A 21,901-nucleotide genomic window follows, 5' to 3' on the forward strand; every position below is an offset into this window, starting at 1 on the left:
AAACAAACAGACCACATCATTGGAAAAAAACAAATTACAGAGTTGGTTTGTGATTTTCCCCTGAAATAGTAATAATTTAACCAAAGCTAAGCACACAACACTCCTACTGAAATCTAAAATTCGCTGATTTCAAGGGGGTGGGGGGAGAAAGTTTAAACATATATCCTTTATTCTCTCCCACGAAATCAAATGGATTTTCAATAACTTTGCTTTGGCTACATATTCGCAAGAGTTCTGTTTGGAAATTTGGCAGCCTGCTGACCAATCTTGTGTTGTTTTTTTTCTTTTTTGTAGGATCACTGATATTGTTTGATCTTCTCACGAATCAAAAATGCACATCGGAGGGAGAGGAAGAGAAAAATGAGGCGCATTTTGGCACAGTAAGCAGCATATTGATTTTGTGCAGGCCTCTAAGGCCCCTGCATTTTTGGTGATGCTCTCAGGTGGCTTTTGGGCACGTTCATCAAGCAGTGTGCAGAATTTGGGACTGCACACCTGTTGAAGGCCAGGTAACTCTGAGAGAGAGTGCAAGTTTGACATTAGCCATTTTCCAGGAAAAAAACTTTTCAGGGTATAGGTAAATTAGCCTCTTTCTGATATTTGTCTTAAAAAATGGGTGATACGTCATCTAGTCCAGTGGTTCTCAAACTGTGGGCTGTGACTGACAGGGCTTCCACCCAGACCCATGGCAGATAGGGGTGAAACACTGGGGTGGGAGAGCTTGATGTGGGTGGGGGCCCTTGTGAGTTGCAGGAATGGCTGAAGGGATGGAATGATATGTGGATCACAGTAGATTTGAAAAATTGGATCCCAGTGCTAAAAAGTTTGAGAACTGTCGATGTAACCAAAGCAAAGTTATTGAAAATCCATTTGATTTTGTGGGAGAGAATAAAGGACATATGTTTAAACTTTCTCCCCCCACCCCCACCTTGAAATCAGCGAATTTTAGATTTCAGTAGGAGTGTTGTGTGCTTAGCTTTGGTTAAATTATTACTATTTCAGGGAAAAATCACAAACCAACTCTGTAGTTTGTTGTTTTCCAATGATGTGATCTGTTTATTTTAAGCTAATAAAGTTCTTCCCTCCCCCAGGAAAGCCATAGGTGATCAAGTACAGTTCAGTGGGTGTGTGAGCTTGCTGGTTACACTGAACTCCTTCCCAGGCTGTATGTTTTGTTTTTTTTAAATTCTAAAGTGAGGAAAGATAGTGTTGGTAGACGTCATGGTGTTAAACTCTGTCTGCTGTTTATTTCAGCTGTATGGTGGTAGCGGAGCCCTTGGGTCTCACTCAAATGGTCTGCAATCTAGGGTTATACAGACACGCGCTAAAACTGAGAAGCGATCAATGCTCTCCTTCTGAAAATACAAAAGCCAGCAGTTATCTGAGAATCTGTTTGGAGAAATGATCCAAACGCAAAGAGCCTTTGTGCAGAAAAGAAAAGTGGTCATCCTGGTATTAGCAGAACTAGTTAATTTTAGAAAGTGGGTTAGGTTTCAATGGTGTGGTACTGGTCGACTAGCTGGAGGCCAGATGTCATTGCCCCTTAGAGTCCTATCTCTGTAGGTGCCGAAAGAGTTTTGTATCATGTCTTTGATTATCCTTTTTAAAACAGTGAGTCACTTTAGAACAGCAAACTGTTTGCTTTGTGTACTTTTTCTTGTTGAGAAACAGAAATAGTATGGTTTATGTATATTTATGTATATGCGTTTGAAAGCGCCCTACAGGTAGACCACAGCTGCGATACAAGGACATCTGCAAGAGGGATCTGAAGGCCTTAGGAGTGGACCTCAACAAGTGGGAAACCCTGGCCTCTGAGCAGCCCGCTTGGAGGCAGGCTGTGCAGCATGGCCTTTCCCAGTTTGAAGAGACACTTGGCCAACAATCTGAGGCAAAGAGGCAAAGAAGGAAGGCCCAGAGCCAGGGAGACAGACCAGGGACAGACTGCACTTGCTCCCAGTGTGGAAGGGATTGTCACTCCCGAATCGGCCTTTTCAGCCACACTAGACGCTGTTCCAGAACCACCATTCAGAGCGCGATACCAGAGTCTTTCGAGACTGAAGGTTGCCTACTACTTGAATGGGGAAGCGTTCTGGACTATGACCCCCCAAATTGCACTTGGAAGTGGAACAGTCCAGAATCTGCCACCTTGGCTTATGGTCTCGCTCTGCATAATGTGTAGATGGGGGAGGGAGGGAGGTCTGAAGGACATTGCAAGTTCCAGACACAAGGCCAGTCCTGAAAGAGAGAGGTTGTAGTGCATTCAACCGGTGCTTCCTGCAGTAACCCTCTGCCTGTATATCTTGCCTAAATATTTTGCAAATGGATGAGGGGGGATCTCAATGTCATTCAGTTTTGACCGTCTCTCTCTTTCCCAGGCATCCCAGTTGCTAGCAGCTGGTCAAGAGGATCTGAAGTCGGTGGCTGACATCCTGAAGGAACTTGAGCTGGCTGAATACTGCTCTGTGTTCGAGAGGGAGGCAGTGGACAGCCAAGCCCTGGTACGTCAGCGTGGATTGCTGCTCTTTTGCTTGGCGCTTTTGAACTGCATGCTTGACTCCTGTAGAGGGTGACCAGATACAATGGAGGACACAGTGCTTATACCTTTAACTATTGGGTAGAAGAGGGAATATGGGCAGGTGCAGCTTCTTAAAACCCTTCCATATTGAGCTGCACCTGCCCAAATTCCCTCTTCTATACAATGGTTAAAGGTACAAGCACTCTGTCCTCCATTGTATCTGGTCACTCTGCTCCTGTATGTCTCTTACTTCAGCATCTAGACTTCTTCCCCTGTATCACTATTGCAGTCACAGGTTGGCAGCAGCTCTTCAGGATTTCAGCTGGGAATCTTGCTCTGACCCACTTGGAGCTAACTGCCACGGATAGAATCTAGGACCTTCCGCATGCCAAACCTGTACCCAGCCACTGAGTTTCCCAGGCAAATATTGATAATTGTGGGGGACGGGGAGCAAATTTTTTGTGTCTTTGGATCCTCCTGGGATGCGAGTGAGTGTAGTGTAGTAGCTCAGAGACTGAAATGGGAGCTTGTGATTCCCGAGTTCAAATCTCTCATCTGCCACAAAACTCATTCGGTGGCCTTAGGAAAGCCACTCGATCTCAGCCTCAGTCTTCCCCATCCACAATATGGGGATAATAATACTTTTGTTGTAAGGGCTGTATCAAGCTCATTGAATATGCCAAGCATATCATACCAAAGGGTTGCATATCTGCTTATTATGAATACACTGGAGATGTTTAAAGTTGGGTGGTAGAGGTCTCTGTTTTTCTATTTTGTTTGGGCCAGGCATTGCTTCTAATTTATCTTGTGTTGGGTCTGAGAGTGGCAAGTTGCTGTAGGGGGCCTTGCTGCTTGTGATGTTGGTGGGATCATTTCTGCCTGGAAGTCTCCTGGGGCTGCTATTATAAATGCCTCTGTCCTGGGAACAGTTGCTGGGAATAGGAAACGTACATCACCAACCCCCTGCCCTTGTCAAAGCAGAGCAGTGACGTAGATACTGTTAATGTCCCTTTCCCTTGAAGTCTATTTATATCAGAACTGCAGTCCATGTCCTTGGGTCCTCAGTATCCACAGGGGGTTCCTTCCTGGAACGCCCCCTCCCCCTGGAGTGTATATCAAAATCCAAAGGTAATGAAATCTGTGGTCCAGCCTCTGGATGTGACCAGAGGTGTATGGAGGTTTAGCAGAAACTAGAAGTACATAAGAACATAAGAACAGCCCCACTGGATCAGGCCATAGGCCCATCTAGTCCAGCTTCCTGTATCTCACAGCAGCCCACCAAATGCCCCAGGGAGCACACCAGATAACAAGCGACCTGCAAGGCTTCCTGGGAATTGTAGTTAAGAACATAAGAACAGCCCCACTGGATCAGGCCATAGGCCCATCTAGTCCAGCTTCCTGTATCTCACAGCGGCCCACCAAATGCCCCAGGGAGCACACCAGATAGCAAGAGACCTCATCCTGGTGCCCTCCCTTGCATCTGGCATTCTGACATAACCCATTTCTAAAATCAGGAGGTTGCGCATACACATCATGGCTTGTACCCCGTAATGGATTTTTCCTCCAGAAACTTGTCCAATCCCCTTTTAAAGGCGTCTAGGCTAGACGCCAGCACCACATCCTGTGGCAAGGAGTTCCACAGACCGACCACACACTGAGTAAAGAAATATTTTCTTTTGTCTGTCCTAACCCGCCCAACACTCAATTTTAGTGGATGTCCCCTGGTTCTGGTATTATGTGAGAGTGTAAAGAGCATCTCTTTACACTGTTACCTGTGGTATACAGGTATACAAGTACCTGTTGGAAGGCTCCAGCAGGCCCCTGGTCACATCTGGGAGGTCCTTCGATGTCCTCCAAGGCATTTAATCAAATCCTCAGATCGCAAACCTGCAGATGATGAGAACTCACCTGTATATATGTGGGGGGGATTCTTCTCTTTCAGGCCTTGTGCACGGAAAAGGAACTGAAAGAGATGGGGATTCCTTTAGGACCCAGAATGAAAATTCTGCACTATTTAAGGAACAGAACCTGTGGTCAGGTATGCTTTTTGCCACTGATGGGAATACACCTTCCAGGTTACAGTCTCACAAACTTACTTTCAATAAGTCTGACAGTGCTGAAATTGGGTGGTTGGGTGCCTCTCAGTTTGATACCAGACTGTCTGCAGACAAGATGATGATGACGATGATGATAATTAACAGTATTTATATACCCCTTTTCAACAAAAAAAGTTCACAAAGCGGTTTATAAATAAAAATCAAATGATTAAGACTCCCTGTCCCAGAAGGACTCACAATCTAATTTTCAGCCCAGTCCTGCCTACCTCCAAATACTTTCTTCCTATTGAGTGCAGTGATGACTGAGAGCCCAGGTGTGTGTGTGTGTGTGAGAGAGAGAGAGAGAGAGAGAGAGAGAGAGAAACCTAGTCAACCCCACAGCTGAAATTTATTGGAAACATTGTTCTCCTATTGTGAAAATTCTTAGGAGTTGCATACAAAATGTCTCTATTCCTAGCATTGATCTGCTCTGGCCAACCGTAAAAGCAAGCCTAAGTGATATGGCCCTGGCAGCTGAAAGTTTGGGGACTCCCTTCTCTTAGAAACATAGTATACTGGAATAGACCTTGGAGGTCATCTAGAATAGAATAGATCTTGGAGGTCATCTAGTCCAATTCCCTGTTTCTCGGTACAGATATCAGCCAGTGAATTTGTGTGTGTGTGTGTGTGTGTGAGAGAGAGAGAGAGAGAGAGAGAGATCCCTGTTGCTTATATACCATGTTAGGCAAAAATGGTTTAAAAATAGTAGACTTGGAGTGGCGAGAGGAATGATCAGGAACACAACTATGGCGGGGCAAGGTCCTGTAGGCTACCCCGTCTCTGTCCCCCCGTTTTCCCCTAGCTGCTGTTTAAAAACAAACACACCAGAGCACCGTACGCATTTATATATAGTGTCTAATTTGACCCAATGAGCGGTCAGTTGAAACTAATTGATACAAGATTATATGGAAAATTATTTATGTCCTTTTAAATGGGATTATTTTAACTCTGTCTCTTGGGAACTTGCCACAGGGTGGGTGGGTGGGGGGCAGTTCTGCACTCTTGGATGAGCAGGGTGAATGAAAATTGTCTGTATCTTGAATTGGCTAATAAAATAGTCCAGATCTGTTTTTATTAACCCCCCTTCCCCAAGTTCTGGGGCAGAGATCATGCCATTACTGAGCTATTTGACATTCTGATGCTTTCCCAAAGGGAGCCTTTTGATGGGAGAGGCTGTTGTGCCAGGACTGTTGGGTAAAATTGTCCAACGTTGTTCTTAACAGAATTTGAAAGGGCAGACGCCTGCAGGTGCTAGGGAAGATGGAGATAGCCAGAAGGAGGCCCTGGCAAATGCCACAAATGCAGAGATGAGCTGCCAACGCCTGGAGGTTGTGACAGGGCAGGTAACAATCCTCTCTCTCCATGCCTCCCCCCCCCCCAAGAATAAAATTGGCCAGCCATCAGGGGGTCTTTTAAATTTTGTCTAATACAGTCGAATCCAGATATCCACAGGTCCGGCACTCACTGATATGATTCACTGCGGATATCGAGGCCCAAATTTAAGTGCCTTTAAAAATAAGAAAAGCATACCAAAATCAAGGTTCCTGCTTTTCCACAGCCAAACCGTGCCATTTCCAAACCTCTAGAGCTATTTTTAGCTCCAAAAGACCCACTTCCAGGTTGTGGTTCCTTCTCCAACCAAACAGCCCTCCCCCCCTCTTTTCATCATTCCATCTTCTCACCTATTCAGGACAGAGCTCCATGCTTCTCTCCCACCGGGAGCCTGCCCTGCCCTGCCGCTCTGTAGACTGTATTTTCAACGGTGGCTGAGCTAGGTGCTATGTGACCCACCTGAAATTGGCTCACAACCCACCTAGCGGGTCTCAGCCCACAGTCTGAGAAACGCTGCTCTAGATAGAGGCTTGGAAACAGCGCAGTTTGGCTGCAGACAGGTAGGAACTCCAGTTTAGGCACTCTTTAAAGGCATTTAAATTCAGTACCTTTGGATTCTGTATCTGTGAGGAAGTTCTGGAACAGAACCCCTGCAGACACTGTGGTCTGACTGTATACGCCACCTTCACATTAACTTAATAATTGAACGGGAAGATCGGCTCTTGGACTATGAGCTACAGTATGCAGTAACTGTTACCCTGCACATGCCCGATCTCGGAAGCTAAGCAGGGTCAGGCCTGGTTAGTACTTGGATGGGAGACCACCTAGGAATACCGGGTGCTGTAGGCTTATACCAGGGGTGTCCAAACCTCAGCCCTGGGGCCACTTGTGGCCCTCTTAATGCGGCCCTCAGGGAGCTCCCAGTCTCCAATGAGCCTCTGGCCCTCCGGAGATTTGTTGGAGCCCACACTGGCCCAACACAACCGCTCTCAGTGTGAGGGCGACTGTTTGACCTCTCGCATGAGATGTGGGATGAGGGCTCCCTCCACTGCTTGCTGTTTCACGTCTGTGATGCGGTAGCGGCAGCAAAGGAAAGGCCAGCCTTGCTTTGTGCCAGGCCTTTTATAGGCCTTGAGCTATTGCAAGACCTTCATTCATTCACATAAGTTCATCTTTAATATATTCATTTATGTAAACTTATGTAAATTTATTCAAATTTTAAATGTAAATTAATTTCCCCCCCCGGCCCCCGACACAGTGTCAGAGAGACGATGTGGCCCTCCTGCCACAAACTTTGGACACCCCTGGCTTATACCATAGTCTTTCGAGACTGAAGGTTGCCAACCATGGGGATAATTGCACTTTGCTTACAAGTTTGCTGTGAGGATTGCATCAAAATAATGTACGTGAGGCCCTCTGTACGCTCGGGAATGTGATACAGATAATTATTGTGACTGCCAGTTGCCTCCCCTCCCCCCCCCACTAGTCAGTCTGTTGCATTTGAACTCTGCCAGGTCTCTGCAAACTATCCTCAGCTGCTCTACAAGCCACAGATCTTCTTTGCCTTCGGCTCCCCTATCGGGATGTTCCTGACCGTACGCGGAGTGAAGAGGATTGATCCAAGCTACAGCCTGCCGACGTGCAAAGGCTTCTTCCACGTCTTCCACCCTGTATGTACAAACAGCATCGCTTCCTCTCTCCCCAGTTGCACTGTCTCGCAATCTGCGACTGCGACTGTATCATGCGGTACGGAAGGTGGCCTCCCACCTTTCATTTGAAGGGGAGAAAGAGTTGAAAATAATCTCTGCATTCAAGCAAAAGCTTAACAAAGAGGGGACATGCAATCCTGCTGCAAGGTTGTCCACCGTCCCCTTCCCCAGTCTTTTGCTTCCTCCCCTCTGCCCCAAGTCTTCGTGGGTCACAGACAAGTGCACCTCACACATGTGACCAATGAAAAAGAGTTTATTAGTTGCACAGATACATACTATGATTATTTATGGTCTTCAGTCTTTCTCGTTCCAATACCCAAATAGATAAATAATGTATGAAACCGGGAACCCCAACGTAATCCCCCTGACTTTAGGAGCTGCAGTGCAAGTCAGCAAGAAGAGACTGGGCAGGCTTAGATCCAGAACTCGGTTCTGAGAAGGCAGTAAGCTTTGAAAGGTTGCCACAACACCCCCCCCCCCAACTGAGGTTTCGCAACCCCATTGGGGTCACGACCACAGGTTGAACACTGAGCTACAGCAGAGACACTCCTAAATAGTAATGTCGTCTGTGCTCTTTCTCTTCCGCAGTTTGACCCAGTGGCATACAGGATCGAGCCCTTGATTGTCCCCAATGTGGAGTTTGAGCCGATGTTGCTTCCTCACCACAAAGGCAGAAAGAGGATGCATTTAGGTAAAGCAATGGCTCTTCCTTCTTTCCTTCTCCAAACGTTGCCTCTGGTATCTTAGACTGCAATTGTGTACGCCAGTGTTTCCCAACCTGTGGGTCGGGATCTGATTTTTGGTGAGTCGTGAAAAAGACAAGGGGATAATCTGACAAGGAAAATGTATTGAGCCCTATGGAAACCAAACAGAGCAGCATATGTGGGTGACCTTATTTAAGGTCAGGCCAAGGGGAACGCAAGGCCACCAGAATGGTCTTGAACCGATGAATGTGGAGCTCAATAAATGCTCCAGGAGGCGGTCCTCTCCCACCATGGTAAAAAGGATAAAATCAGAGTTTTGAGTAGGTGGTAAAGTGAAACATTTTTTTTTTTTAGTGTCAACTAGGTGGGCCCTAGTAGAGTCATTTTAAAAATTGGGTCCCGATGCCAAAAAGTTTGGGAACCACTGCTATACAAGCTTACCTGGAGTAAATCCCATTGAACTCGGTGAGGCTCACTTCTGAGTATACATGCATAGGATTGTACTCCAGGTTTGCGCCAAAAATAAAACAACTCTTGATGAGTTGGTATTTTTATTTTGATATACATGCTTAAAAACTTGCAATAGTCTTCAGTTATTTAATGAAGGGACATGTTTCCTAATATCCTGGGAGTGCCATATTTTGAATGGTTGGCTGTCTAGATTTTCAGAATAGGTTGCTTTGAATGAAAGAGCTGCATTCCCTCTGCAACGCTGCTTGAATCCTGTCTGTTTCCAGAGCTGAAGGAGGGCCTCACCAGGATGAGCACAGACCTTAAGAACAATCTGCTGGGTTCCTTGAGGATAGCCTGGCAATCATTCACCAGGACTTCGTTGCCAGCTGTGGAGGCAGGCAACACAGAACAGGAAACGGAAGCTGAAGCCACGTCAGAGAAGCAGGCGGGTGAGCGAGGCAGAGAGCTGGGGGTTAATCGCAGCTTGCAAGCCAGAGAACGAGGCGTTGGGTATGCATCAGCAGAGCCTGTCCCTTCTGCCTGTGAGAGGCACGCGAAAAAGCTGGCTGTTGTTCTGCCCAAAAGTTTCTAGTCTTGCCAAAATGCTAATATTTGGCTTCCGCATAATGCAACTTCTTGATATTCGTAGTGCAAAGAAACTGCATTATTTTGGAGGATCTGAATGATGTGTTTCATTTGGGCTTCCTGGGTGCCAAATATGAACTCTTGGCACTAATCTGGGTACAGGGGGGCATTAAGAACATAAGAACATCCCTACTGGATCAGGCCAAATGCCCACCTCGCCCCAGCACTGTCTGTTCTAGTGGCTGTCTGCTGGTATTCATTTGCATCTTTTTGGATTGTGAGCCCTTTTGGGACAGGGAGCCATTTAGTTATTTGATTTTTCTCTGTAAACTGCTTTGTGAACTTTTAGTTGAAAAGCGGTATATAAATACTGTTAATAATAATAATAATAATAATAATAATAATAGTCCAGCTTCCTGTATCTCACAGTGACCCGCCAGGTGCCTCTGAGAGCACACAATGCAAGAGACCTGCATCCTGTTGCCCTCCCTTACATCCAGCATTCTGAGGTAGCCTACTTCTAAAACCAGGAGGTTGCACGTACCCACCACGGCTTGTAACCGGTGATGGAGTTTTCCTCCAGAAATTTGTCCAATTCTCTTTTGAAAGAGAACCCTGAAAGAGCAGGTTCACAGCTTGGGGACTCTCCTGGACTCACAGCTCCTCCTGGATGTCCAGGTGTCAGCTGTGGCCAGGGGTGCCTTTCCCCAGCTTCGGCTGGTGCGCCAGCTGCGGCCATACCTTTCTCGGGCGGATCTGGCCACGGTGGTCCATGCCATAGTGACATCAAGATTAGATTATTGTAACGCGCTCTATGTGGGTCTGCCCCTGAAGACGGTCCGGAAGCTACAGCTAGTGCAGAATGCAGCGGCTCAGGTAGTTGCTGGGGGTCGGCAGTTTGACTCTGTCACACCGTTACTCTGGTGGCTACACTGGCTGCCCATTCATTTCCGGGCTGAATTCAAGGTGCTGGTTATGACCTTTAAAGCCCTAAACGGCTTGGGACCAGCGTGTTTTGAGAGACCGCCTTCTTCCGTACAATCCGGCCCGTTCTCTAAGGTCATCAGAAGGGACCCTGTTGGTTGTACCGTCATCGAGAGTGCTGAAGGGAATGGCGGCCAGAAACAGGGCCTTTTCGGTGGTGGCACCTGCACAATGGAATTCCCTCCCCTTTGAACTGAGAGCAGCTTCCTCATTATTAACGTTCCGGTGGAGCCTGAAGACTTTTTTATTCAGGAAAGCCTTCGAGGCACTATAAGGGCTGTTTTTATAAATTTATAGGTTATGTCTTTTCCTGCGTGCTTCTAATCTGCTGCTATGTATTGTATCTTATTTTAATTGTTTTTAAGTGTTTTGTATTTTTAATGTTTATTTGTTTCCTTGTTTCCTGTATTTTAACTTGATAGTTAGCCGCCTTGGGTGCCCTTCGGGGAGAAAGGCGGAATACAAATTTAATTAATTAATTAATTAATTAAGGCATCTAGACCAGATGCTATTGCTACATCCTATGGCAAGGATTTCCACAGACAACTTAACATGCTGAGTAAAGAAATATTTTCCTTTGCCTGTTCTAACTGATGGTATTGGGTAACTCCTGCCTCCCCAAAATGGTGGTGGCTGCAAAGAAAAGTACCAGGCTGGAAGTGGGGAGGGACACAGATGTGTTTTCCAGAGTCCTCTCTCCATTCTTACGGGTGTTTCTCTTGCCACTACTAAATCTCTTGTCACTGCATTTGGCTGTCCGCAGCCCTCTCGCTGATACTGCCAAAGAGAGATCTTGAGGAGCAGATGCGCTTTCAGAGATGTCTCCCAAGTCCATTGGGTTTTTCTGCCGTGGCTCTGAGTTGACTGGCTTCAACAGCACCAACCATTAGAAATGGGATCCTGGGTCCTATACACCCAAATAGCTGTGTTTAATTTTGCTCCTTTCTCTCCCCCCCCCCTTTAAAGCAGATGTAAAAGCCGAGGAGCCAGCCACTCCAGCTAAAGAAGAAGTCACTCCGATTAATGTGGGCATGCTGAATGGGGGCCACCGCATTGACTTTGTACTTCAAGAGAAGCCCATTGAGAGCTTTAATGAGTATCTCTTTGCGCTGCAAGCCCATCTCTGCTACTGGTAAGGAACAGCTCTGAATAGCTCTAAAGCTGTAAATTCAGAAGGCCAACTTTATTTCCAATTACAGTGGGCTTGGCACCTGTGGATGCAAATATCTGTTCTGGCCATGTTAGCGTAAACTGGTGCCCCCCGCAATCATGACAATAGTAACTTTCTCATCACCCCCTCTGGGAATAACCATGGGGGGGGGGATGATGTGCAGAGGGTATTGCTCCGTACCGGATACTTAAAACCAAATTGGTCCATCATTTTGATTGTCTGTCTGTCTGGCTAGTCTCAGTCTAGTCTTCAATCCTTTCTTGCTCTTTTTTAAGTGTGCATGGCACAAAGCAGATGTAGGAAAAGAAACGGAGCCAAAAGTCAAGATAATTTTGTTCCTAATGTATCCCTCCAGGGAGTCGGAGGACACGGTGTTGTTGCTGCTGAAGGAGATCTACCAAACAAAGGGGATCAGCATGGATCAGCCTCTCTTTTGAAGCTCGGCTGGCCCAGCTGAACTGGTCTGATTACCAAATGTAAGTTATCTGGGCTCTCGGACCGTATCCGTTCTTTGTCTGACACTTTCCGCCCACATTAATTTCACTTTGCCTCTGGGTTCCCCTGAAGTGCAAGCCTGAGCATGTTGACTCGGAAGTCAGTGCCACTGAGTTCAATGGCGTTTTCTCCCAGGGAGGCATGCAGCTGTAGTTACCTAGAGGGCCCAGAACGACTGACAGTTCAGAATTGGGCCTCTGCGCATGCACAGTGCAGCCGGTTTTATCTGTACTTTGGCCCATGCTATTGTTCGAACTGTCCTAAACACTGTTTCAGTGGTTGATCCGAGTGCCATTCTAGTTCCTTGTATTAAGAAGTTTGATGTTTGTTTGAGAACCTCTGCCTCGCATTGGCCATGCTCGCCCAGCACTAGAACAGATGTGACTCGGGAAATGCCGGATCTGCTCTCCTATCTTTTGGATTGGGGTCGGTTGGTGGCTTATATTTTAACTTCCGAGTAGCTATGGTGGGTTCAGGATTTTGTTCCCTTCTTTCCCCTGCCATTTTCTGAACTGGGGAAACATAGGTGCAAAACTGGACCCCCTACAGATACTCTAAAGCAGAGGTGCTCAAACCCTGGCCCGGGGGCCACTTGCGGCCCCCAGGGCCTCCCAATCTGGCCCTCGGGGAGCCCCCAGTCTCCAATGAGCCTCTGGCCCTCCAGAGACTTTCTGGAGCCCGTGCTGGCCCAAGGCAACTGCTCTCAGTGTAGGGCAACTAGTTAAGCTCTGCAGCTTGCTGTTTCACATCTGTGATGTGGCAGTGATGCAGACTTGCAGACTGGCAGTGGCCAGACTTGCTTTGTGCAAGGCCTTTTATAGGCCTTGAACTATTGCAAGACATTCATTCATATAAGTTCCATCTCTAATATATTCATTTATGTAAATTATGTAAATTTATTCAGATTTTAAATGTAAATTAATTCTTTCTTTTCCCCGGCCCCCGACACAGTGTCAGAGAGATGATGTGGCCCTCCTGCCAAAAAGTTTGGACACCCCTGCTCTAAAGGTTTTTGAAAAAGTCAGGGGATCAGTTTGTGCATTTTCCACACTGGCCTTTGGTCTCACTGAACAGAGATAAGTGACTTGCCCCTAGTCTGGGGGGCAGGGCTGCATGCTTGCTTGTGTACCTTTTGGAAAGAGCGGTCAGCCTTGGTGTGAATGTAGAAGTAGGAGATAACCCAATAGGCTTTTCATGGAGCTGAAGACGAGACATGGGTGGTGGTATCGTTGCTCACTCAGAACTTTCTTCTGTGGGTTTGCAGATCTTGCTTCGTTATGTTTCAGAATATGGCAGAGCCAAAGAAATGAGCATGTCCACTGCTAGTAGTCATGCTTTTCCCATGCTACCATGAGTTCTCTTAAACGGTATAGGTGTTCCCCGGTATCCGCGGGGGATACTTTCCTGCTGCTATATGGATACCCAAAACCACAGACAGGTTAATTGGGGGATATTTCACTCAATTAGGCCCCACACATGTTGGGGGCCCCACATTGCCCTTCCAGTTGCCTGAAACTGGTGCCATGCAGGTGACAGCATGCACACATCGCTCTTCCCCCACCCTTCCAGTTCCCAGCACTGTCTTCTCCATGTCTCAGTCTGGAGATGGCTGCTGTGGACGGGGTAACAGCAAGCAAGAGTCAGGGAGCACTGCAGGCTGGGTGCACGCTCCCTCCTCCCTCCGGCTGGCCTCCCAGGCTTCTATTCTGTACAACCACTACAGGTACAAGAGTCCTATCCTTGCACAGAAGAAACAGATTTTTTTTTTTCTTGGTCTGGCTCTATTCCAGCTAAGAGTTTTAAAAAAATCAGTAGGGGCCCCTGCAAAATTAGAGGGGGCCCTACCAAAGTGTTTCCAGTTGAGCCCCACAGCTCCTAAGCAAGGCCCTGACCACAGGTAGTAGCGAACCCTACTCAAGTTTCCATCCCGTTGCACTTGTGACTCACCTCTGTTGGTTTGCAAACAGAAGCTTTATTTTCCTTTTGCTTTGGAAATTATTATTATTAATTATTAACAGTATTTATATACCGCTTTTCAACTAAAAGTTCACAAAGCGGTTTACAGAGAGAAATCAAACAACTAAATGGCTCCCTGTCCCAAAAGGGCTCACAATCTAAAAAGATGCAAAAAGAACACCAGCAGACAGCCACTAGAAAAGACACTGCTGGAGTGAGGTGGGCCAGTTACTCTCCCCCTGCTAAAAAGAGGAGCACCCACTTGAAAAAGTGCCTCTTGCCCAATTAGCAGGGGGAAATGGAAATGGAAAAGGGAAATGGAAGCAAAACAGTCAGAACCTATAGCTGCTGGAGGAGCACATCCTTTCCATTGATTCCAGCAAATGTTCTTCTGCAGATATACTGTGTTTGCTTGCTTCCTCTTAAGTTGAGGTGTAGCCTACACAGAACACTGTCTTGGCAGTCTAGGGCATGTCCCTTTAATGCTCAATTGAGCACCCGCACGCTCCGAATGCAACCCAAACCACCTGTGCTAGTCTACTGTTTTCCATAGATTCTTAGTTTCATCACTACCTTGACTTTTCCTGTTGCTTCCTTAGATGTTTCTCTACATGGAAGCTTACCGGGACTTCCTGTCCACCTTTATCTTCTCTCATCTGTTGCAAATGTGCCCGGCATGCTTCGTTCTCCAGTGCCTGGAGCTCCGGAGGATTCCCCTGCCCTGGTCCCGTTCAAAGGACAGTGCAGCAAGCTTGGTGGTCTCGTTGACCTGACTCCCAGTTGCAGTTGGTGCTCCCTGATATTTTTTGGACTGTATCCTGTGACTAGAGGCCGGGGCACCTGTGCGTGTGATGTTGCAATACCGGCTATGTCGAGTCTGGGTAGGCCCTGGACATGGCTTCAAAGTGGTGCTAGAACCTCACATCATTTCAGTTGGCAACCCCTGGTATAGGAGTGGGATTATTACAAAGGGTCATGTCGCACTGAGTAAGCTCTGAGGGGTCTGGCCCCTGTTGCCTGGCTGCACTGGGCATCCAAAGCATCTTTTGTTTGTTTCGTGTATTGGATTTTTGTTCTGCTGACCTGGTAGCGGCAGCTGCTGCTGCTGCTACTTTTCCCAACAGATAGAGCTGCTGCCTCAATCCAAAGATTGCCTCAGTCCAGTCAGATCAATTCCTGTCCCCTGCAGCACATGCTAGAGGTCTGTGATTGTGCTGTGTGCCCCATAAGCACATAGATGCTCGCTTAGGGATTAAAATGACATTTGAAAAGCTGTAAATGTGCTTGTGTTGAGGCTTGGGGGCAGGTGACCTCTCTGTTAAGGCACAGTTTACCTGATGCCCTGTTTTGTTCTCCAGTTTAGCTTCAGCATACAAGATAAACTTGAGTTGGGTGCATGTGTGGTTGGGTGCCTCAGTGCACCTGGCAGATCAGGTGGGGGGAGAGTAGGAGATCTGAGGAAGAAAGAGCATCTTGAGTTGTTGGGAGGGTCCTGGCTTTGTTAGCTCTGTCTTCCAGCCATTTTTTCCTCTAGGTGCAGGGGTGAGCAAGCTTTCAACTTAAAGGATCCTGGACCATTAACAATTGTATGGAAGAGGGAATTTCAGCAGGTGCAGCTTGTCATCTTCTACACAATTGTTAAAGGTCCAAGATCCCTAGAAAGTTTGCCCACCCCTGCTCTAGGGCAAAGGTCTCCAAAGTGGAGACCTCTGCGCACCAGTATAGCCATCCACGGCGTGGACAGAGCTTACAGTTCCACCCAGGGGCTCTCTTCAGTGCCGCATATTGCCCCCAACCTTTGCTACGTGTGCCCAGAAATCTGGGTGCAAAGCCAACTGGGGCGAAAGACCCCATAAGTGACTGGTGAGCACAAATGTTGGGGGCCATCTGCAGCACAAAAGGAGGCTCCCCCGCAAAATGGTTAGCGCTGTTCACGTGGGGGAAGGGTTAGGCAGAGCACCGGATCTGGCCCGCAGGCCAGAGTTTGGAGGGCCCTGCTCTAGGGGGACAATAAGCATTATTTCCTCTGCAAGACGTATGATCTACCCTCCCATTCTCTCAGATTCCTTGTGTTTATTGCAGTACATGTTGCCATAGGTCCAAGTATCTCACCAAATATCCACTTGTGTATGGCAAATTCTTTTCTCTTGGAGAGGAAAAAGAGAAGCCTGGAAGAAGGGGGTGGTTGTGCAGATGGAGCCAGTACAATATGTAAGAAATCAGCTTGTTGTAACATAGGGGCAGCTGGACTTAGCAGGATATGATGAGATCTTGGCATGCAACTAGGCAGGCATGGTGAGTCTCCACCCTGTAAACCTGTGCCTCTTTAGTCAAGCTTCCCACTGGTGAAGTCAGCCTAGATTTACGCCTGTCTTATAACCCTCCACCATAGATTTTGTTGCAGCAGTTCTCTGTCTACGCTTCCTCCCCAGATGACCAGTTGATTCTCATCAAAGAGATGCAAGAGGGAGAGGGACAGATGTGGCAGGTTTGAGTAGGTCCACACTGCAGCTGGGATGCATGGCCAAGCTGCCATGCCTCCGATCTCAACATGCTAAGCATAGAACATGATGCTGTAGCAAGCCACAACAGGCCTGGGATTTCATCACGAAAAACAGATCAGGCCTGTAAACTGGATGTAAACAGTCACATGTCTGTAAAACTGTGTTTCTGCTGTAATAGGTCTGCCTAGATCTTGGCATGAACTGACTCAGTCTCCATGCGTTTGCTCGTGTTTTGGGTACACTCTTCTACTAAGGGGACAGCCTGTTTGGGATGTGACCAATGCTAGCTCCTCTCTGCACTGTGTATCAAAACTCTACCAGTGTTCCTCTTAGTTCTCCCCCCGCCCAATGTTTGCAGCACTTGTTGTGTCATTTCCCACCTCATCCCTTAGACATGTAGCTGAGCAGCACCTCTACGGCACGGCCCCAAGTTCCGGATTTTCAACCTCTGTTGCAGGGGCGGGCATAGGAAAGATGCCAGCCCACTTGCACACAGTTGTTTGTGATGTATGCACTTTGTAAAATATGTCTATTAAAAAAATTATTTAACTTTTTTTTCCAGTAAATATTTGGCTGTAGTGCATTTTTTTTTTTACGTTGGCGAGGAGAACCTTGAGATCCGCTCATAGTGCAAGGGCTGCTTCTGTTTTCTTCTGCAGGCAGTAAGGTTGGGGAAAAAAAGATGAGTGGCTTTGGGTGTTCATCTTACTGCCAAGCTACATAGCTGAGCTATGTGCAGTGGCCTGTATATCTTGGCTGAAATCAGGAACACAGTAACTCAAGTTGCATGAGACACTCACCTTTTTCCTAATGTAAGAAGAGCAATACAGGTGGGGCCTCTTTATCTGTGGATTCGGTGTCCGTTGATCTCCCCACCGCAAAACCCAAACCCCCACTGGTGAATCCCAAATCCTCTCCTGAAAACCTCCCAGCCACGATCAGAACCTTGTTCTGGTCACGTCTGGGAGGTTTACTGAGGGGCTGCGCGTCACCTCATGCGTGGAAGTCGTCCGAAAATGTTGGAAGTTGTCCAAAAGTCAGAAGTAAAAGTCTGAAACCAGAAGTCGTCTGAAAACCACTCTGAGGCCCATTCTGAGCCTCGGAGAGGCTACCCAAGGTGGTATGTGGCCTTGCCGAGGCTCAGAATTGCTCCAGGCACGACTGGAGCAAGGCTGTGGTCATGTTCGGTAGCCCGAAAACCTCTGATTTTGTTATCTGGTTTTTGGTATCCATGGGGGGGGGGTGTCCAGGAACCAAAAACGCCAGCAAATAAAGAGGCTCCATCTGTAGTCCGGATTTCCAAAAAACACCATGGAAAACAGCCTTCAAGCATGAAACCACTTCAATTAGTCTATTTCCTGCTTTTTTATTTTTACTCTGTTGCCTGCTTGTTTCAAAGAACACAAATATCCACTTCCTTTCCATGCAGCTGTGATCCTAAAAGAATTCCCCACGTCTTTGTCGCACCTGGTTGTGTTTTCTAAGTGCTGATGGTAGAAACAGCCCATAAAACATGTTTGCATAAACAACAGGGCCTTCCTGGCATATATGCCGGTTTCTAAGTTAATGTACGTCATTTACGATTCACATTGTGCAAAGCGGCAAATACTACTGTATCGCTGCTCAACCCCCTACGACGCAGAATTCCCATATAAAGTGTGGAGCAGTTTGTGTTTTGATTGCACTTGCGTTGACGTACTGGTGGGCTTTTTCTTTTTTTAACCCAAAGGAATATGAAACTTTGCTCCAAATTTTCAAACCCAGCAAACTAGATTCTTGTGCAAGGACCAAAGGCACCACTCAGCTCTTAAGTTTTTCAAAGTGCTGGCATTTTATTGGACACATTAAAAAACCCCACAACAGTAAAACCAAGACTTTTGCCTCTACCATTGTACAAAGTATTAAAAATGAACACCCAGCCTTGCAATCCTGATCTCACTGCTCTGATCTTTCTGTCTATGAGGGCTCAGGCAAGCGGTCTAACAGCAGCCATAAAATGAGCTGGCTGCAAGTATGTGATACCAGCAATGATGGCTGTTGACTGTGAAAGCAGCATTGCTACATGGTGGAGAGAGTTTCAGAGGCTGGGATAACTGTTACTGTCATTCTCTGCTTTGACTGGGTGGAATCTGCTTGGAGATTTGACCCTGAACCATATATACCTCTTCAATGCAGGCCTGAGCTCCCTCTTGAAACTCTTAATTTAAACACAGGAGGTTTATTTTTCCAACTGAGCAACAAACCGTTTGCAAGGACACTCCCAAGATGCACATAACAACTGACTCAGCACAGGTGTCCATCCACAAAAGCCACCCACAAGATGGTGGGTGCAAAAGCCAAGGCTGAGCTGCCTTTGGAGACTAGGGTTGCAATCCTAACCACACTTTCCTGAGAGTAAACCCCACTGAACAAAATAGGACTTACTTCTGAATAGACCTGGTTAGGATTGTGCCTGAGAAAAAAGTCTTCAGCGTGAGAGCAGAACATTCAACCCGCAACAACCACACTTCCTAAACTCCAGCAGGGACAAGGGTAGCTTGGAAACAGTAATCTATCGGAATAAGAACTGGCTTTAGCTCAGTGATTCTTAAGTGGGGAGAATACAGGGAGGCTACCTTGTTTTTATAGACTAGTAATATTCGTGCCTGTTTTTCCTAAGGCCTACTCTAGCCTTGGAATCCATTCCTCACCCTCCCTTGAGGATGAAGAAGAGACAAATACTGACCGACAACACAGCTCTGTTGCGCCAAGTGCAACGATGGCACAGCAAACTAGGGTTTAATGATACAATTGCGTCCATAAGAGCCAGGTTTACCCTATGTCCAAGAGTTGCAACATCAACATTCAAAAATAAATGATCCCTGTTTTGTACTGATGTACAAAAATGTACATGCTTTCTTATGGTTATAAAGTTAATGCTCTGAGGTTGGCAGAGCCTGGAATTTTTCAGAGGAATAGGAAGGGAGTAGACCAGTGATTTTCAACCCTTCTCATCTCATGGCACACTGACAAGGCGCTAAAATTGTCAAGGCACACCATCCCTTTTTTGATAATTGACAAGGCACACCACACTGCCAGCCGGGGGCACACATCCCCCAGCAGCCATACAAATATATGACCCTCCCCCAAACTCCAGCAGCACACCTACGGACCATTTGCGGCACACCAATGTGCCACAGCTCACTGGTTGAAAATTGCTGGCGTAGACAATTAAGGATTGTAGGAGGGACTGAGGAATGGTGAGCCTCCGCCCAATATTCGGAGCACATCAAAGCTCCATCTATTCAGTGTGGGCACCACTGGCCCATTAGCATTGATGGAGGGTGCCCAATCTTGTCTTCACAGCGATACAGTTTAGGTGGCATGGCCCTGCTGTTGAGTGACAGCCAGGTCTCAGAGGAGGGAGGGACCAATCAGATCTCCAGCATTGATACCAGGATGGTGTAGGTATCAAAAATTACTCGGATCTCAGAACACTGGATTTTTTCTTGGGTGCTGGAATTTTTGATGCAACATAATCTAAATTGGGAGCAGGAGAAAGCGAAGATATGGGTTGGTTTGGAAGACATGGGGAGGGGGTGGGGGGGTCACATTTTAGGTGTGCAGCAAGGAGAGCCAGGATGGTGTAGTGGTTTGGGAGGTGGACTTAGACCTGGAAGATCCAGGTTCAAATCCCCCCTCAGCCACAAAGCTTCCTGGGTGACCTTGGGCCAGTCACTTTCTCTCAGCCTCACCTACCTCACAGGGTTGTTGTGAAGACAACAGGAGGGGAGCAGCTGTGTACACCACCCTGAGCTCTTTGGAGGAAGGGCGGTATAAAAATGCAAAAAATAAAAAAATAAAAAAATAAGTGGCAACAGGATACAGGTATCTTGTTGTCTTGTGTGCTCCTGGAGGCCTCTGGTGGGCCACTGAGAGAGAGACAGGGTCTTGGGCCCTATCCAGCAGGGTTCTTATAAGCTAATGCAGCCATTTTCAACCACTGTGCCACGGCACATTGGTGTGCTGCGAATGGTCCCCAGGTGTGCCGCGAAAATTTGGGAGAGGGTCATTTATTAGTAGGGTCATTGGGGGATTTGAGTCCCCCTTTGGCAGCACAGTGTGCCTTGTCAATGTGCTGTGAGATTAAAAAAAAAAGGATGAAAATCACTGAGCTAATCTCATAAGAACATAAGTAGAGCCCCGCTGCATCGGGCCAAAGGCCCATCTAGCCCAGCTCACCACATGCCTCAGAGAGCACACAAGATGAGACATCTGCAGCCCGATGCCCTCCCATGCACCTGGCATTCTGAGACAGCCTACTTCTCAAACCAGGAAGTTACACATGCCCATCACAGTTTGTTACCTGTGATGGACTTTTCCTCCAGAAATCTGTCCAAACCCCTTTTAAAGGCTTCTCGGCCAGACACCATCACCACGTACTGTGACAAGGAGTTCCACAGACTAATCGCACACTGGATAAAGAAATATTTTCTCTTGTTTGTTCTAACTCTCCCGACACTCGGTTTTAGTGGATGCCTCCTGGTTCTGTTGTAGTGCAAGAAGGAAAAGAACATCCCTCTACCCGTTCCCTGTCGTCTGCCTACGGAGGGCAATGCTGCGTGCAGTGGATGATGTGGTTACCAGCATGAGAAAACTGACATTTTAACCCATTTTTGCCCAGCCCACAGGTGTACACATTTGATCCCTGTTGCACATATGCAACGTTGGGCAAAAATGATTTAAGGTGCCAGACAACTCTTTTCTCTGACTGTCAGCCTTAAACCACAGCTGAGTTTTGTGTGGACAAGAGAAGGAGGAGTACCAAAGAAGGTGGAAGCTAGATAAGGAGGCTGAAAACACAGACCAGGTATTCTGACTTATGGGCTAAGGCAGGGAACTCCAACCCCTGGCCCATGAGCCAGATCTCGTGTGCCAGGATTATCGTTCCGGGCATGACGATGGCAGAGACTTACTTACTTACGTTCCACCCTGCAGCCACTGTTTGTGACACCCAATCATCACAGAGCCTTGCACTGGGCAGCCACTTCCCCCATGAAATTGGGGCACAGAGCTTTCTGGGGCAACATATAGTGGAAGCGGCTGCCTGCTGCAAGGCTCTGCGATGATCGGTCGCGATGAACAGTGACTGTGGGGCGCAATGGTAAGGTTTCATCACTACCGCCGCACCCAAAATGATAATCCCAGCTTGTCACAGGCAGCAACTGTTACCCTGCACATGCCTAATCTTGTCTGATCTTGGAAGCTAAGCAGGGTCAGGCCTGGTTAGTACTTGGATGGGAGACCACCTGGGAATATCAGGTGCTGTAGGCTTATACCATAGTCTTTCGAGACTGAAGGTTGCCAACCAGCTTGTCACAGGCCACGGTTTGGAGACCACTGGGCTAAGGCCATGCT

General features: G+C 47.3%; 1 protein-coding gene and 1 pseudogene across 2 annotated transcripts in view; both read left to right on the plus strand.

Annotated features, from left to right (window-relative positions):
* Positions 1-17,070, plus strand: part of DDHD2 (DDHD domain containing 2) — a 34,146-nt gene extending 17,076 nt beyond the window's left edge. Inside the window, exons 9-18 of one of the 2 annotated variants that reach the window (XM_066639438.1) lie at positions 295-380; positions 2,376-2,498; positions 4,458-4,553; positions 5,835-5,954; positions 7,458-7,613; positions 8,241-8,343; positions 9,094-9,258; positions 11,345-11,510; positions 11,905-12,025; positions 14,600-17,070. In XM_066639438.1, coding sequence (XP_066495535.1) covers positions 295-380; positions 2,376-2,498; positions 4,458-4,553; positions 5,835-5,954; positions 7,458-7,613; positions 8,241-8,343; positions 9,094-9,258; positions 11,345-11,510; positions 11,905-11,986 — 1,097 coding nt within the window. In that variant the 3' untranslated portion in view covers positions 11,987-12,025; positions 14,600-17,070. The remainder of the gene's footprint in view (positions 1-294; positions 381-2,375; positions 2,499-4,457; positions 4,554-5,834; positions 5,955-7,457; positions 7,614-8,240; positions 8,344-9,093; positions 9,259-11,344; positions 11,511-11,904; positions 12,026-14,599) is intronic. The other variant, XM_066639439.1, reaches the window with a different exon arrangement.
* Positions 17,071-21,700: 4,630 nt separating this feature from the next.
* Positions 21,701-21,817, plus strand: LOC136662844 (5S ribosomal RNA; annotated as a pseudogene).
* Positions 21,818-21,901: the final 84 nt, after the last annotated feature.

This window comes from Tiliqua scincoides, chromosome 11 (genome assembly GCF_035046505.1).
Source record: "Tiliqua scincoides isolate rTilSci1 chromosome 11, rTilSci1.hap2, whole genome shotgun sequence".
NCBI lineage: Eukaryota > Metazoa > Chordata > Lepidosauria > Squamata > Scincidae > Tiliqua > Tiliqua scincoides.